The 16,296-nt window shown below is 39.1% G+C and overlaps 1 protein-coding gene across 1 annotated transcript; it reads left to right on the top strand.

Annotated features, from left to right (window-relative positions):
• Positions 1–1,605: 1,605 nt before the first annotated feature.
• LOC110050824 (galactose mutarotase-like) lies at positions 1,606–10,311 on the top strand. The gene is made up of 8 exons (XM_020756787.2): positions 1,606–1,891; positions 4,163–4,209; positions 5,211–5,365; positions 6,241–6,453; positions 7,288–7,369; positions 8,244–8,385; positions 8,977–9,148; positions 9,386–10,311. Exons 1-8 carry the CDS (start codon positions 1,752–1,754, stop codon positions 9,461–9,463), a joined length of 1,029 nt encoding a protein of 342 aa, XP_020612446.2. The 5' UTR covers positions 1,606–1,751; the 3' UTR covers positions 9,464–10,311.
• Positions 10,312–16,296: the final 5,985 nt, after the last annotated feature.

Here is a 16,296-nt window from a genome sequence, read left to right as displayed (position 1 = left end):
AGTTATCCCGCCTAGCCGGGTGCCCCGGGCAAGTAGACAGAGTGCCCCGGGTAGGCGGACTACCCTGTCTAGCATGTAAACGCTTCAATGCGTTTTCTCAAAAACGTATGAAAAGTTAGCCCTCCCAGGATAGCTCGGTTAGCCGGGGAACCCTCCCTTCATGTAAACAGGCCTTAAGAGCGATCGTGACATATTCATGACCTTTTAGTCCTACGACTGATATTTTGTGAGCTAGAAAGTCTGCATCTCAACACTCCATGCCGGTTTGTCCTTCGCATTTGCAATTTACAGCCTGAAATTCCATGCTGAAGATGTAAACGTGTACTGGATCTGGACAGGAGCGCTGATTGGTCAACTTGCATATTATGTTGAGCGATCTCTTACCTTCATTACCCGTGGGAAACATATGCGGAAAACCGAGAAACCTGATATCTTACGAACTAAACGTAGAATGGCAGCCGTAAGCCATTTTCGTGTAAGATTTCCAGACCAACGAAGTCTTGCTCCACGAGAAACCTTAACCTGATGCACAGGTTACCACTGCAGCCCGATATCCGCTAAAATTTCTTGCTACTGATTTTCAAAATTAATACTAGTAACAAGAGTACCTTTGGTATCAGTTTTTTGTTTTGTTTTGTTTTGTTTTGTTTTGTTTTTGTTTCGCGTGATTAACCAAAAGCGGAAACCGCACTTGAAAAGTCTCGAGTACTCAGGGCATGACCAAACATGCGGGCGAAAAAACTAAACACGATTTAGAAAATTGATATGCAGAACATCAAGTGAGTGATCTGATTTTTCCGTTCATAATTTTGGCTTCGGTTAAATTGTTATGAAATGTTATGGTTATATATAGGCAAAGTCGATTACAAGGCATTCTGCGGAGCTTTTACGGTAATCTATCGGAGAAACTATTTATCCTGAGAATTACACCTTTATAGAATATGGTCAGTTATGACTTGTTTCTGTTTAGGTTAAAAATTGAAACCTCCTCCCGAAGAACAAACTCCATGCCATTCCTCATTCTCCGGCGGGATCATTTGCGGTCCACATCGGGGATCAGAGCTTTATTATCTAGCTCTCTGCACGCATTGCAGGCCTATGATGAGGGAGCATAATTTGGCGGTTCGGGATCATTTGCGGTCCAATTTGGGGATCATTTCCGGTCTGGGGATCACATATGGTGCTGTACAGCACCATTCATGACTCTTCGAATAATTTTTAATTGTGGGTTCCTGGTGACGGCCTTATGCGCTCACTGGCGTGTAGCCTGCATGACAGACGTTCAAAGAGGTGGAAGAGGGGGAACGAGAACCGCGAAGCGCGATCTCCTTCCACACGGGCTAACTGGCGAGAATCAGAAGGTCTGATGCCCATGCAGGATAGTGTGCGAAGTTTTAAGGAACGGGAAATATTAGGAAACCACTCAGAGGTCTAAGGAAACTTCATTGTTTTTGGCGAGCGATCGTATCTTCCGACAATTTCGATTTTTCCCGGTCATCCTAGCCTTCTGGTCATCACGTAATCTTTCCTCTTCGTTGGTGAGGAATGCGTGACGAGTCTAAAGCTCCAGGCGTTCAGTTTCAAGCCTCGCGCGGTCAGAAGTAATAGCTGTCATACACGTCACAAAATGCCTCGGGGCAAGGATCGAAAGTTTTAAAATTGTCTTAATATTTTTTCTTCGTTGACACGGAGTTGAATAACAAGTCCGCACGGAGTGGAATGGTAATTATCTGCACTGAGAAGAGCTCAAAATGGTAGTGTCACAAGAGGTCTTTGGCAAAACAGAATCCGGGGAGGAAGTCATCAGATACACGATCAAGAACAGCAACGAGCTGGAGCTGGATGTGATATCGTTTGGAGCTACATTCGTTTCACTGAAATGCCCTGATAGGTGAGAGAAAGTCCTCGGTATCTCGCTTTCTAAACGGGCGTTTTCACCACGTGCAAGGCTCTTATTGAATTCCCAGTTACTGTGGTATGTACAGTGAGAAAAGACTCAGTGCAATTCACCCAGATTCACCTGAAATTTGGCTTTGAGATTCAGAGGAAATCAACCTTCGCAGATAAACAAACAGGGGAAATTAAGAGGAAGGGCCGAGGTTATAGCGTGAATGGGCGCGGTTAGGTCAAGGGTATTTCGTAATTCGTGACTTCCCGCGAGTATTGGGAAATGGCCAATTTTTTTTTTTTTTTCGCGTAAATCGCGATTTCGTTGGTAGCCGTGAAGTGGGTTCCAACAATTTCTGTGAAATGAGAAATTAACGTTTAGTTCGTCGTGAACCGTCATGCTATTTTGTTTTCTATTATTTTCGACGTGAAAAAACTAATGTTAGGTAACATCGAAAGCAAATCCGTTCGATTCGTCCCCTGAGTCCAGTTCGTAGTTCAGTCCGTAGTCCAGTCCCCTAGTCTAATTCAGAACTGGACTTACGAATCATTCCCTTTGCATAAAAAAACTCTTTGATGGAGAGCAGTTTTGTTTTGCTATGTGTGGGAAAGCGGGAGAAGATGTCGTACAAGGCTGTGAAATGAGGGGAGTTTCCTCATTTCACAGCCTTGCTTTAATGTTCCAAAGTTTCATCAGTTTAGTAACTTCGCGTGAAAAATGCCCCTGGTTTTTCGTGAAACGTGAAATGCTTACTTTATTTCCCGTGATTTATGCAAGGACCCAAGTTATATTTTTAAACTTGATGTAGACCCCCTGCCTCGGATGGGGTCTAACGTTATCAAAATAAGGTTATAAATCTATACAAGCACGAGAACAAAAATCCTCTGACGGACCAATGCTCGGAATACAGTGCTAAATATGGCTACATTGTCCATTCTTTTTAGGGTTTACATCAGTTCTTGGTAGGCTTGAATTAAGTTAAATTAGTCCTGCTTGTACGTTGACACTGTTGTAAATTGGCCCATTTAGCCTGTGGATTTTTTTTTTGTAAAATTTGCATATTCTGCTCAGTCATTAGCTCTTCTGCCAGGTAACCAACAGTACTATCAAAAATCCAATAGGTAAATTTAGGCTTCGGTAAATAATTCTGCACAAGTGCACCTTAGTATCAGTGTTGACTGCGTCCGACATTCTGCTGGCAGCATTTTTCCAAGTTGAACTTTTCACAAGGCTGGCATATGTGATAAGAACTTCATGGCAACTATCCAATTAAAAATATATATAACACAGTAAATGGTTTGAACCCAGGAGTATCAGTAGTTCGTATAGTGTGATCAATCGATCACACTATACGAACTAAAGATATATATATGTATAAATTAAACAAGTAGGTGAACTACTGTACTCAAATCTTTAGTGGATGGATGTAAATTATATACACCCAATGATCACACCCAGCCAGTAATCAGGGGGGGGCATGGGTTCGAATTCCACTTAGGGCATAAAAAGTTTTTCTTCCAATGAAAATGTCATTCAGAAGTTGTCCATCCTTGGTTGCTTCATTAACCTCTCTACTTATTATAATTACATTTGGCAGAGGCTTAAATGGACTGTGAATCCAGTTGTGTCCTCCTGTGGGCATCGATACACTGTTGGCTTGAGAGACTGTATAACTTGTCTACAAATTATATACATGTATATTTACAGGAATTTTTTGTTGTTTTTAGTTGTCCAGTATTGATTGTCCCAGTAGTCACTCATGTAGAAAAATTAAATATATATAAAAGCCATAAACTGTCATGCAGCATAAACATGTAACCAGTATATTCGTGTTATCATGCAATGAACCCCATAGGTTGGGGGGGGGGGTACTCCTTTATATGGGCTATATAGGTGTGTGCAGCTTAAAGGTGTATGGATTTTTAGCCATTTTGGTCAGTAATAGGGACGTATCAATTTGGTCCCAAGTAGGGTATTGTTTTTGCACTCTAGTCTAGCTTGAGTTGGGTATGTTTTTGAGAAGAAGCTACTTTTTCATAACTAAATCGATAAGACCATCAGCAAAAGCCCTTCACAATGCCTTTATCATCAGTCTGAACTAAGGAGCTAATTTTATTAAATTAAAAGGCAGGTCTGAAACAAGGTATTGATTTAAGGGTCATGTCTTAAAAAGGGATCAAATGTTTGGTCAGGTCATAAATACGTGTATCACTCCATGTAAGTAATTTGCCTCAAAGATGCTTTTTTAAATTTTTTTTTTTTTTCTTTTTTCAGAAACGGAAAGATAGATGATGTTGTGTTAGGATATGATAACCTTAAGGGTGAGATGGAAATTGCAAAATAATTATAATTCAATTGAAAAATTGTGCTAGAAATATGTTACTCAGTTTTCCTTAGGTAGTGTGGCAGTCAAAAGCTTGCATTCGATGATCCAGATATTTGTGAGTCCATGGGAGAAAGAACCAAATTACTCTCACTGGAGCTGCAAATCAAACTTAGCTCATCTGACTTTCCAGTGTGATGCAGAGGCCTAATGGTCCGTGCACCGGAATCCTGATACAGTGGTCCAGGTTCCAGTCCTACATTACCCAGGGTCATTGCGTTGTGTTTTCAGGGGCATTAATAGGCACTTAACTCTCACAGTGCCTCTCTCTACCCATGTACATAGCATATAGAGGTGCACAGTACCTTTATTGGCAAATTTAAAGCTGGCCAGGTGTTGAATTTGAACTAGCTTCCCATCCAGGGTGGAGGTGCAGGTGGTCGCATGGTTAGGGCGCTCAATTCCTGATCAGGTGGTCCGGGTTTGAACCCTGGCCAGGGAAGTTGTGTTGCAGCTTTTGGCAAGACACTCTCACAGTGTCTCTCTCCACCCAGGTGTACTTGTAAATGGGTACTGGGAAATTTAATCTACTAGGGGTAACCCTGCAATGGACTAGTATCTCATCCAGGGGGGAGTAGAAATATTCCTAGTCACTTCATCCTACAGAGATCAGGATAAGCCCGGGCCTGAAGGGCCACTTGGCTTGCATGCAGACTTTTATCTCATCCAGGAGGGAGTAGTAGTCACTTCATGCTACAGTCACAAAAGTTAGGTGTAAAACTGGCAGTATGGAAAACTGGGCACTATTACACACCATTTGTTACCTTTTATTTTCACTTTCTATCAAATGGATACATTGAGGCACTTTAGCTGTTCAAGGCTTCAAATAATGAGTCCATTAAAGTCCATGGGAACCACACCTTACTAGCAGGAGCTGAGACTTTTATTTAGTTCTATTTACTTGTTAATTATGATTTATATAATTATTCTTGTTGGCAGACTACCTGAGTAACCCACCTTACTTTGGAGCAACAATTGGAAGAGTTGCCAACAGGATAGCCAATGGGAAATTCTCTCTCAGTGGTAAAGAATACCAATTAGCTATCAATGCTCCACCAAACACACTCCATGGAGGTTGGGTTGGATTTAACAAGGTTTGCATTGTCTTGATAAAAATTTACTTAGTTACGTTTTGTACTAGTGAGCTACAAATTAAATAGTTACAATTGGAAAAACATATTTTCACATGTTCCCTTTTCAAGAATCAGGTCTTTCACTAAAGTTTCATCCAAAAATTGTCAAAAGTTAGCCACCATTGTACAGCATAATAAACAGTGCCACTTTCATTTGTCTTGAATAGTCACAAAATAGGAGTTTCATCTTTCAACAGAACTTGCATGTTGAAGGGTGCTCAAACCACCTTGTACAATGTATATCATAAAACAGTATCACAAGAAGGGACTTCTTGATGGCTTTCCAGGAAGTCTCAAAAGCCCAAATTTTTAAAGGAACGTATGAAGCAAAAATTAAATTTCCAGAGAGATGGGGAATGGGGGAAGGTCAAACCAAAATCAAACCATCTGTGGGAGGGGTGTTTTTGTGGACTATAAGTTTTAAGCACTGTCCTCAGTTCTCATTCATCCAGACCTATAATGTTCATTGAAGCACACTTTAAAAGAAAACCAAGAGACAAAATGTTTACTCCTAACAAGCCAAAATCAGCCTTGAGGGAGCAAGGTCCCTGTTCCACTTGTTACAACATTAACCAAGCCAAACATTGTTTCCAATCAGACAATCAGCTGATAAACTGGGAAATTCAAATAGTGATTGACTGATTGATTTTAAACCATTTTGTTTGCTTCTTTTTTCAGGGCTTGCTTATTGTTTGTATGTGTAGTTATTCTGACTGATGATGGTTTAATAAGCAAAAAGTAAAATCATTAATTACTTATTAATTAAAAGGCAAGCCTTTAGATGCCAAATAGTAGTTTGGAAATGATAAAGTTGTTGAATTTCTTCCACTCTATAGCATAATTGGAAAAGCGAGGTTAAGGAAGATAGCAAAGTTAAATTTACCTACATAAGTCCTGACGGCGATGAGAACTACCCTGGAGAACTGACGGCATGTATTTCATTTACACTCACTGAGAACAACGAGGTCAAACTCTACTACAAAGCAACAACAAAGGCTGAAACCATTGTCAACCTCACCAATCATGGCTACTTTAATTTGGCTGGCCAGGTACTGTGATATTGACTTAATTAAGCTTGTTGTCGGTCAAATTTTATATATTATTATATAATTTGCCTAGATTCCCAAAATAGGTGTAATCGGTTAACTTCTTTAGATAATTTCTAAATTGAGATTTTACAGCTGCCAGATAACTAAAAAGTTTTTTTATGACTGCATCCCTCTCCATTAAGCCTCACCAAGACAGGATGAAGCGACTTTAGAGAAGTGACCCCCCGGATAGGCCTTATTCCAAGGAAATTCCTTTCAAGATTTTTTAGCTCACTTCTCTGGTCTCATAATCCCAATTGGGGTAGATTAATAAGTAGCCAATCCTGTGATATAGATTTAGCTCAAGCGCACAACCCAAGTAGCTAATTAAAATTTAAATAAAGACAGTCACATAATATTTTTCATCCTCCTTGAAACACACAATTTACTCAAGATAGCATTGTCTATTGAGTCTAACTGCTCAAAGAGGGATTAGGAAATTGAGGCCTGTAAAGGAGATGAACGTAATCTTACCCATCATTCTCTCTTGAACTCAACCAGTGAATAATACCTGTTTTTGAGCTAATTCTCTTATGTAGTACTTCTCTTCCCTCTCTTACGTAATACTGTATATGAGCCCACCTTGAGCATCCTAATGGCATCCTCATTGTATGCACCTAGTGAACTTAACCCTTTTTAACAACCCTGACAAGACATCTCCCATTCCATTCATTTCTGAATACCCTAACCACTATGCATGATACAAAATCAAAATGGACAATTTATCAATGGTTACGGGGTATAGTTATACATGTAAGTCATGAAATCAAAGTTCTACTGGTCTGTACGTGTTAGGTGGACCGTGATGTTTTGGATCATGTAGCTCAGATAAATGCACCCACTTATTTGCCCACAAATGATGTGCAAATACCCACAGGTACATTTTCATGTACTTTTTGTTTATTTCTTTATTCATTATTTTTTGTTTTTATTATGTTTAAATTTGCTTATAAATTTTATTTATTTTCTAATCATTCACTTCATTATTTTTTGTTCATTTGTTTTTATTATCAATGTACAAAATTTAATTTATTTGTTATTTTATTTTATTAATTTTCTAACCATTATTTTATTCAATTATTATTTGTTCATTGATTGATTTTGCATGTCACTTTAAAAGATCATTACAGAGATGCTACAAATTAATTGTGATTTTCATGTAGTTTCAAGCAACACTTACACTCATATACGTGAAGGTCTGGATTAATCAATAATTTGCATGGTTGAAGTTGTTATTAACCAATGGATGAACTCGGCAGGGAAAGCTTTCTTTCCAGTATTACAACTCTACATGTCTGTAGAGAGATGAAATTTTCCTGTGGGGGGGGGGGGGGGGGGGGGGGAGGTACTCTCTTGGATATGTTTTCCAGAAGAAGCTACTTTTTCTTCATTATTGATCCAACAACAAAAGCCCTTCTCAATGCCTTTAATATCGGTCTGAACTAGGGAACTATTTATACAGCAGGTCTGAAACAGGGTATTTAATTTAAGGGTCTGTGGTCTTGATAGGAAATCGAATTTTTGGTCAGGTCATAAATAGGTACTAGGGTAAATCAGAGATTTTGGTCTTAAATAGGGCAAGGGTTTTGGGAAGCAGGCCACACCCCACCCTATTTTTCTGGGAGTACACTCCCTGGGGTAACTTTGAAATGGTTATTAAAGCAGTTTTAATATTTGGCCTTCACTAAGGTGATATATATGTTGCATTCTCTCAAGGTTAATGTTACATTGTATTCTGCATTATTTGTTAGGGGAGAAGTGCTCAGTTTCCAGCCCAAATAGTGCTTTTGATTTCACCAAACCCAAGCCCATAGGACAAGATATAGATAAAGTTCCTGGAGGCGGTTATGATCACAACTACTGTCTGCCACAGAGCAAGGAATTCTGTGCAGAGTAAGTGGATAGATAACATATCAATTGGTATTTTATATTTTGCAGTAGGATCAGTGGCATACTTAATTAAAACCATCAGATAGAAGTGGCTACTTTGCAATAAGTTAAATATGTAAATTTAAATCTATATAAAGAACACTAAGAGAGAACACATTATACTTAGAATTGCAACTTACAACAATGTGTACATGTAGTTCCAGGAAATATCCATACCTCCCCATGGAAGGGAATTTTTCTGAGTCCCCCCCTCCCCCCCCCCACCCCTCTGGAAATTCCAATTGAGCTTCATAGGTTTCTTTGATTTTTTGGTCTCAGAGGAACCCCACCCCCCAGGAAATCCCAATCCCTTCTGTGGGGGGAGTATGGATATTTTCTGGAACTGAACAATGGAAAAAAATGCCACAGATGTAATTTTAAGATTACAAGTTGGTGTGGAATTGCACATTAGCTCAGAGCAAATTAAGAGTAATCGTCAAATTAACATTGGTAACATTTGAAAATGTTACCAATGTTAGAAGTTAAGGAAGCGAGCCACCACGCTTCCTTAACTTCTAGTCTTAATAAACAGTTTTAATGCTTTCAACCTTCCAGAGTGTACCATCCCTCAAGTGGTCGTGTTGTTAAAATGTTCACTGATCAGCCAGGTGTACAGTTTTACACTGGCAATGGACTGGATGGACGTCCTGGCAAGGGAGGGGTGGAGTACCACAAATATGGTGCTTTCTGTTTGGAGGCTCAGAATTACCCAGATGCCATTAACCAGGTCAGTTTGTACAAATAAAACAAAGCTGAATAGAGGCACTTCAGTCTATTACTGTACCACATGCAAAGAACATTCTTTTCATTTGATGGCATTTTCCAGAATTTTTTTCAAAAGAGGACAGCCCTGCGAGGTTCCCCAAAATCCTCACTCTGAGGGAGACTGCTGGCCAGAAATCTTGTTTCGCGTTTAACTAAGTTACATTTAGCCACATTTAATTTGATTGATTGTTATTGACAGCCTGGTTTTCCAAGTCCTATTCTTCACCCTGGAGAAACTTACAAGCAGAAAACAATCTACAAATTTGATGTGAAGTAGAAGCCACAAGCTGAAGGATATATTAAGTGTCTAGTCACCAACTTGTGCTGATGCCTTAAATTAAAGTCATAGTGCTCTAAATTATTTTGTAGGATAACAATAAGTTATTTTAGTTAGGATATAAAGAAGAATGAAAATGAGTGTAAACCAGCAATGTCAATTGATGTAACAGGAATTCATAATATTTATTACATGATTGTAGGGGCTTACAGGTTTACAAGGAGAGAGGGTTACCTTAGTAAGCAGGTTACCCTAGCAAGCGTGGTACCCTAGCACTCCCATATTTCCTCTCTTTTACTTCATCATGTTTACAAGGCAGCCAGGGTTACCCGGATAGGCAGATTACCCTATCTGTGTGCTAGGGTTACCCTGGCAGGCAGGTTAACTTTTCTCTTGTAAACACAACAGGTAGGGTTAACCGCCCTACCCAGGTTAACTTTCTAATTGTTTCCAGACCCTTTGAGTGTAACCACACATTAATTTGTCCCAGGTTGTAGGGTTACCCTACCTGTGAAATTTTGTTTGTAAGCCCAGGCTATCTTTTACCCTCCAGCTAGGGTTAACCCACCTCCTTGTAAACAGGCCCTAAGAAACATGTAGTAAGACTACGAGTTCATTTAGCATTCTGAAAGGCACAAAGTGCCCTTGCACGTAATATTTAAAGACACTCAGGTTAAAATGGAGAGAATTAGAACTTTGTACTCACACCAGGGGTTGGCAAAATCGGCAGTTGTTCAGTTGAACAAGTGATTATTTAATGGTGCTGGACAAGTTAGAACACACGATTGTACTCTGCACAAATGTAATTTGAAACAGATACAATAAATAGTCCAATTAAACATTGAGAAGTGGTGTAGTTATTATTAATTATTATTATAATTATTACATTGTAATTTTGGACATGTTTTAGTCTGTGCCTGGTTCTTATTATTATAATAATAATAATAATAATAATAATAATAATAATAATTGATAATTATTATAATTTCCCAGAAGGATCATACATACCTGTACATGTGAACAAAGGAAATTCAAGAGTAAACCAGAAAGAAATGGCACGTGTACCCACCCTCGCTTTTTTCTCAAATTTGTGCATGTAGTTGCAGACCATAGTTCCATTTTGATGTAAATTATGCACAACTTTAAAAGAAATTTTATTCATACTATGTATATAGGTGTATTTAATAACTTATGATGCACAAAGTAATGTCACCTCCCATTACTTCTACTTCTTCATGTTATCCTATAATTGTTTCCCTGCAGTTTTACATTAATTGGCTCATCATAACTCACTTAGCTTTAAGTAGCCATTAATCCCGTCGTATTGATTTCCATTCACCTGCAGACTACTTTGATAATTTGTCACGTTGGTGTTCTCTGCAACGGAAAGGTATATTGCGTGACAAACACCAATAAATGAAAAACATGCCTAAATAACTTTTATTTGTCATGTTTTAATTAAATGCACTTACATAGTTTTGACCATCATTCCATGTTCTTTTTCTTTTCCCTATCGTGAAATAAAATCCATCTTGAAATAAATTCCAACCTTTAGATGTTGGGGTAAACAAATAAAACACTCAAAAGACCCGGGAAAATCAAAAGGACTACAAAAGGAAGACTGGTCCATAGTTTTTTTGTTTTTTTTTTCATCAAAGCTGAGAAATAAATTCAAAAAACGAACATATTTTCTCCGTAAAGCCATCTAAACTGCGCACTAAGACATTTCTAATTACATTTGTTTTCTACCAAATTAAAAGTATAAGTTTAAATTTCGTACACTGACTTGTACTTACCGCGATACCGCGTACTTGACGAGGAGCTGGCAGTTAGACAGCCAACAGAATTTATGTGCTATAAACACTTAACTGAAGAGAAAAAAACAATAGATTTGATCTTGTATAGTCATGTATGCAGGTTGAAAATCCCAGCTTCGTTCTACAAATGAGAACAAAGACGGCCAACACAGACAAGGAAACACTTATCTCTCAGTATGTCCAAGAGTGGTCAGCGGTCACGTTTTATCGTGTCACGTTGTGCTCAGCTGGTGCGAGCTGGTTCAAAGTCTGGAAGCAGTGAGGGCATATCCTCCCAGAAAAATTGGGGGGGCACTCCCAGAAAAATTGGGTGGGGGTGTGCGGCCCACTTCCCAAAACCCTTGCCCTATTCAAGTTTATTTATGACCAAAATCTGCGATTTTCCCTCCCCTATTTATGACTGACCAAAAATTCGATGCCCTATTTATGACCGCTGCAGCTGGCACAGTTGCCCTAAACTCAAGCCCGAAACATAATTTCTGAAGGGCTTTTGTTGATGGTCATATCGATAATGTTGAAAAACTAGCTTCTTCTAAAAAACATACCCAAATCCAGACTAAAGTACAAAAACCATACCCTATTTACGACCAAAATAACCAAAATAGATACCCTTTTTATGACCAAAACGGCTAAAAACAAAACCATACTCTTTATGGCCACACATACCTCTATAGCCCATATGAGGGAGCACTCCCAGGGGGCATATCCTTACGATGGGAGGAGCGAAACGGCTAGAGCTTCTGCCTTTCCCCTTCCCGCCGTGAATCCCCGCTGGCTTGCAGTACTAGCGTTTTCCGTGTGCTTGCGAGTTATCGCAAAATGACCTTTTTCCGTCCTCCGCGTGCTTCCCCTGTTCTCTCTCCCCAGCCTCCTAACTGCCAGCTGACGCGGTCAGGCAAAGTTAACCCAAGCATGGAATATTTGTTGAAAATGTAAGAGTTTGTGTGGAATTTAGAACTGAGACTCTACCGATAAGGAGGCCGGGTGATTAAGTTTTCGGATCGAATTTGGAATCAGTTACCGCCGGCAGCAAAAAATGCAGCAAATGTTCCAGCTTTTATCAATCATCTTAATACAACAAACTTTGGTGGCTGCCAATGCAGTTCTTGTCTTAAATGATTCCTTTATAGACATGTTGTATTTTTATCGTTTTTTAATATTGTATTTTCAACGCATATTTTTTAAGACATTAATAGTATGATAATTTTGTATTTTTTAATATATAGTTTTTAAATCTTTTTTTTAACATGTATGTCAAACACTTTTATCATGAGCCCCTGGCTCGGGAGACTTGGGCAACCACTCCCCGTGTTCTTGACGTAAAATAAATTACCTTACCTTACCTTACCTTACGGATTTGGCCTTAAAAAGCGCACGGATTGTGGATTTTTGCGACAAATCGAGCGGATTCGCGAATTTTAAAAACACAGTGGATCGTGGATTAGCTGTAAATTATGGTTTGATGTTCGGATCTGAGGTTCTAGCGAAATTTGGATCACAGATCTTTCTTCAGCCTTGGTCGGTATGTTAATGAGTTCATCCAAACTAAAACTCAGGTGTGAGACTGCTATTAGAATTGTACTATGTCGTACCATTAAGTATGCTGCTTTCTTTACTATTTGTGCGAAATTAACAATGGCATTCACATTTACCAGTTTACTTTTGAACTTTTATACTTCTGTTCCCAGATGTGATTGTGGTTTCGGATTTGAACAAAAACATTGGTGGATCGACGGATTTGGAGGAAAAAAGGCACGGATTGGCGGATTTGCATAGCCCTGTTCACCCCCCTCCCCCCCCCCCTCCCCCCATCCTCGATAAGTAATGTCGGAATCACGAAATAAGTTCACGAAACTGTGTCTGGTGTTGCTTTCTATTTCTACATTGTGTTTCTAGGTAATTCGAGCGATTTGTGGTCAATACCGTAAACTCTGGACTTAATTATACAACTTCGTAAGGGATTTTAGATGGGCTTAATAAAGGGAGAGGTTTATATTCGAGGGAGGCTTTAAACCGGAATAAAAAAAAACAGCCGTTTCCAAACGAGCTATATAGCTGCACCTGTTGATCGAAATGGGTTTTCCATTTACTGGCAATTAGAGTGGCTTTAAGTTGAGTGTCGAAAGTAATCAGGCAATTACTTTGGTTTTGGTTTTGGTTTTACCACGGTTTGAGCTCTTTAAGTAATTGGTTTGGTTTTTGTTTTACGACGCAATTGAAAACCGCTCTATTAAAGATTTCAATACTAGGAAAGTTAGAGGGGGGGCTTATATCCGGGGCGGGGGGATTATGACCGGGTGTATGTTTTTTTTTTTTGCCGTTAACAGGTTTTGGATGGTCTAAATATAACTTACAGATCAAACGAAATGGAAAGCAGAACATTGATATGTAAAGTCAGTCGATGCATATGTCAATGCAAGCTCGAGCAAATTGCAAGACGTTAGGCTTGCCGCTGTAATCAAAGAACCACATTCAGCGATCCGGGAAAGAAAAAAGGGGCGAGAAGTGAACTGAAAGGCTTAACTTTTAAGAAATGCACGATCCAGTTTTATTGTTTTACAGGCTTTACCGGCGATGACCCAAAAGAAAGATTCAGCGGAGGGGGGTTGGATGTAAAATTTAATACATACAAGGGGAGGGTATTACTTTTGCATTCCTTTTTGCAAACTGGAAAAGTAGTAAAAGAGTTATTAGAGTTCAAACATAAATACTAACATTGGAATAAAACTGACAAATTTATCAACTCTAAGGTGTTCTGATCTATGAACTGTTGTTTTCCTATCTGTCATGCTGTAGGAAAGGAATGCCTCTGTTATATATGTTAAAACAGTGCTACTTTATTTGCACTAGGATTCAATAAGACAGCAAACTTTAATTAAAAGTTGCAAAAGTAGCACTGTAATGTTATTCAATGAAAAAGAAAGATGTCAATGTTAGCACTAATGGCATCATAATTTAGCAGAATGAAAAACCTAACTGTTGAAATTTTAATAGCAATACAAATTTAAAGTATGGTAAATGAAACACAGTATGATTAAATTGAGCTTCAAAAAAAAAAAAACACTCAATCAGACAGGAATTCCTGAATAATATTTTCAGTTTCTCCAACAAAGCTTCTTGAATTCAAAAGATTTCATATTAAAGTATGGTAAATAGAAACAGTATGATTAAATTGAGCTTCACTGAAACAGTCCAGAGTAAGCTCAGACACAAGCTCAGTGTCAAGTGATGCTTATGACATTGAAGTGATGTTTGTACCGGAGGTACAACTCCAACAAGTAAACTAGGTATGAGGGAATCAATGGGAGGAGACTTTTTTCAAGGGTGTGGGGGGGGGGGGGAGGGGGGGGGGGTTAGCCTTAATATTATAATTATGTGAGGGGGGTTGAAATTAATTTTTGCTCAATGAGAGGGGGTATGACTTAGTTTTGGGGCATATTTCACCCATTTCCCAGCACCCCTCCAGGTAATTTTTGCACAGTGCCTTCTTAGAAACCCTCTCGTCTCAACAAACTATAATTTCATTGTCACACTGGTCAATTTAATTTTACTTTGTCATGTCAGACATTTGTCATTTAATTCATTTGCTTGTCGTGTTTGGTGTTCGCAATTCGTGGTTGTTCACACTAGTCAATTTAAAATGCTATCGTTAGACGAACCTGTTCTTAGCACGTTTAATTTTGTACTAGCTAGGGAGTTTTTGCCTTAAGCAAACCACGACGACGACGGCGGCAACGAGAACGTCACTAGACAAAAGGTTTAATAAGCAAAACAATAGCTGTGCACATGCGTTATAAATCTTTGTATGTTTCTTTGACGTTCGCTGCAAAACAAAAACGTGAAATGACTAAGTTCAGCTGCGCAGTCTGAGGAACGCGAACGACAACGGCTCCATTTGGAATTAAACGCTGTCATGATTGCATATTTAGCCTGTGCACACTCCCTTATATGGGCTCTAAAGGTATGTGTGGCCCTAAAGGGTATGCTTGTTCAGCCGTTTTGAAATGCCGGACATAAAAAGGATATCAATTTTGGCCATTTTGGTCGTGCATAGGGCATGGTGTATGGTTTTTACACGCTAGTCTTGTATTAGATATGATTTTTAGAGGAAGCTCCTTTGTTCATCATTGTTGATAAGACCATCAACCAAAGCTCTTCACAATGCCTTTAACATCGGTCTGACTCAGTGAGGTAACTAATTATAAGGCAGGTCTGAAACAGGGTATTGATTAAATAATAATGAAAAGATCAGATTATAAATAGGGTATCAAATTTTCGGCCAGGTCATAAATAGGGTAGCTAGGGAAAGTCGCAGATTTTGGTCATAAATAGGGTATGGGTATTGGGAAGCGTGTGACACCCCCACCCATTTTTTCTGGGAGTAGCCCCCCCTTTCCCTCCCCCCCCCCCCCACGTAAAGTAACTTAGTTTTTAGCCTCTTATGATCCCTTCCAGCCGGAGCCTGGCTACTGGGGACGAGGTTGTATCTGTTCGAAGCTCACAGTATAATTCTCGAGGTTCGCTCTCGGAAACTATCCGAACATATAGAGTGCGTGCACGTGACGTCATCAAATTCTCAAATCCAAAACTAAAGAGCCCCCAAAGGTTTTATCCTCATCAGGCATAAAATGTACTAAATTTATATCTGTTTACAACTTTCCAGCTCAATAGCGTCCTTCGTTTGGAAACCAGCGCATTTTGAATTTCAGAGTTATATATAATGGCGGTGCGTGACATGAAGCTAAGATCGCGTTTGTTGAAAAATATACACTTATCTGGTGATTTTTAGCCATTTTAGGAGTTAAAGTACTAGGAAAAGTGCTTGTGTAAATGTTTTTTGGCTCGGTTCAGATAATCAGTCGTCTAGATAGCCAAAGTAAGTTCCAGATGTTTACACTATTTTCTGGTCGCCAAATATGAGGACTAAGGCGGTCCTCCAACATGGCGGCTCCATAAGTTGCGCGGAACATTTCGACGAATAACTCAACTTTGGGACAACGCACACACCTTAAACTT

This window comes from Orbicella faveolata, unplaced genomic scaffold, assembly GCF_042242905.1.
Source record: "Orbicella faveolata isolate gen_17 unplaced genomic scaffold, um_ofav_v1 contig_24, whole genome shotgun sequence".
Taxonomy (NCBI): Eukaryota; Metazoa; Cnidaria; class Anthozoa; order Scleractinia; family Merulinidae; genus Orbicella; species Orbicella faveolata.
This window is presented reverse-complemented; position numbering and strand designations above follow the sequence as displayed.

What these genes read in the sequence shown, in the direction of transcription:
- LOC110050824 (XM_020756787.2), top strand. Translation starts at nt 1,752, where the DNA reads ATGGTAGTGTCACAAGAGGTCTTTGGCAAAACAGAATCCGGGGAGGAA. An exon ending in AGCAAGGAATTCTGTGCAGA is followed by an intron (nt 8,386 to 8,976) that starts GTAAGTGGATAG and finishes TCAACCTTCCAG; the next exon opens with AGTGTACCATCCCTCAAGTG. An exon ending in ACCCAGATGCCATTAACCAG is followed by an intron (nt 9,149 to 9,385) that starts GTCAGTTTGTAC and finishes TGTTATTGACAG; the next exon opens with CCTGGTTTTCCAAGTCCTAT.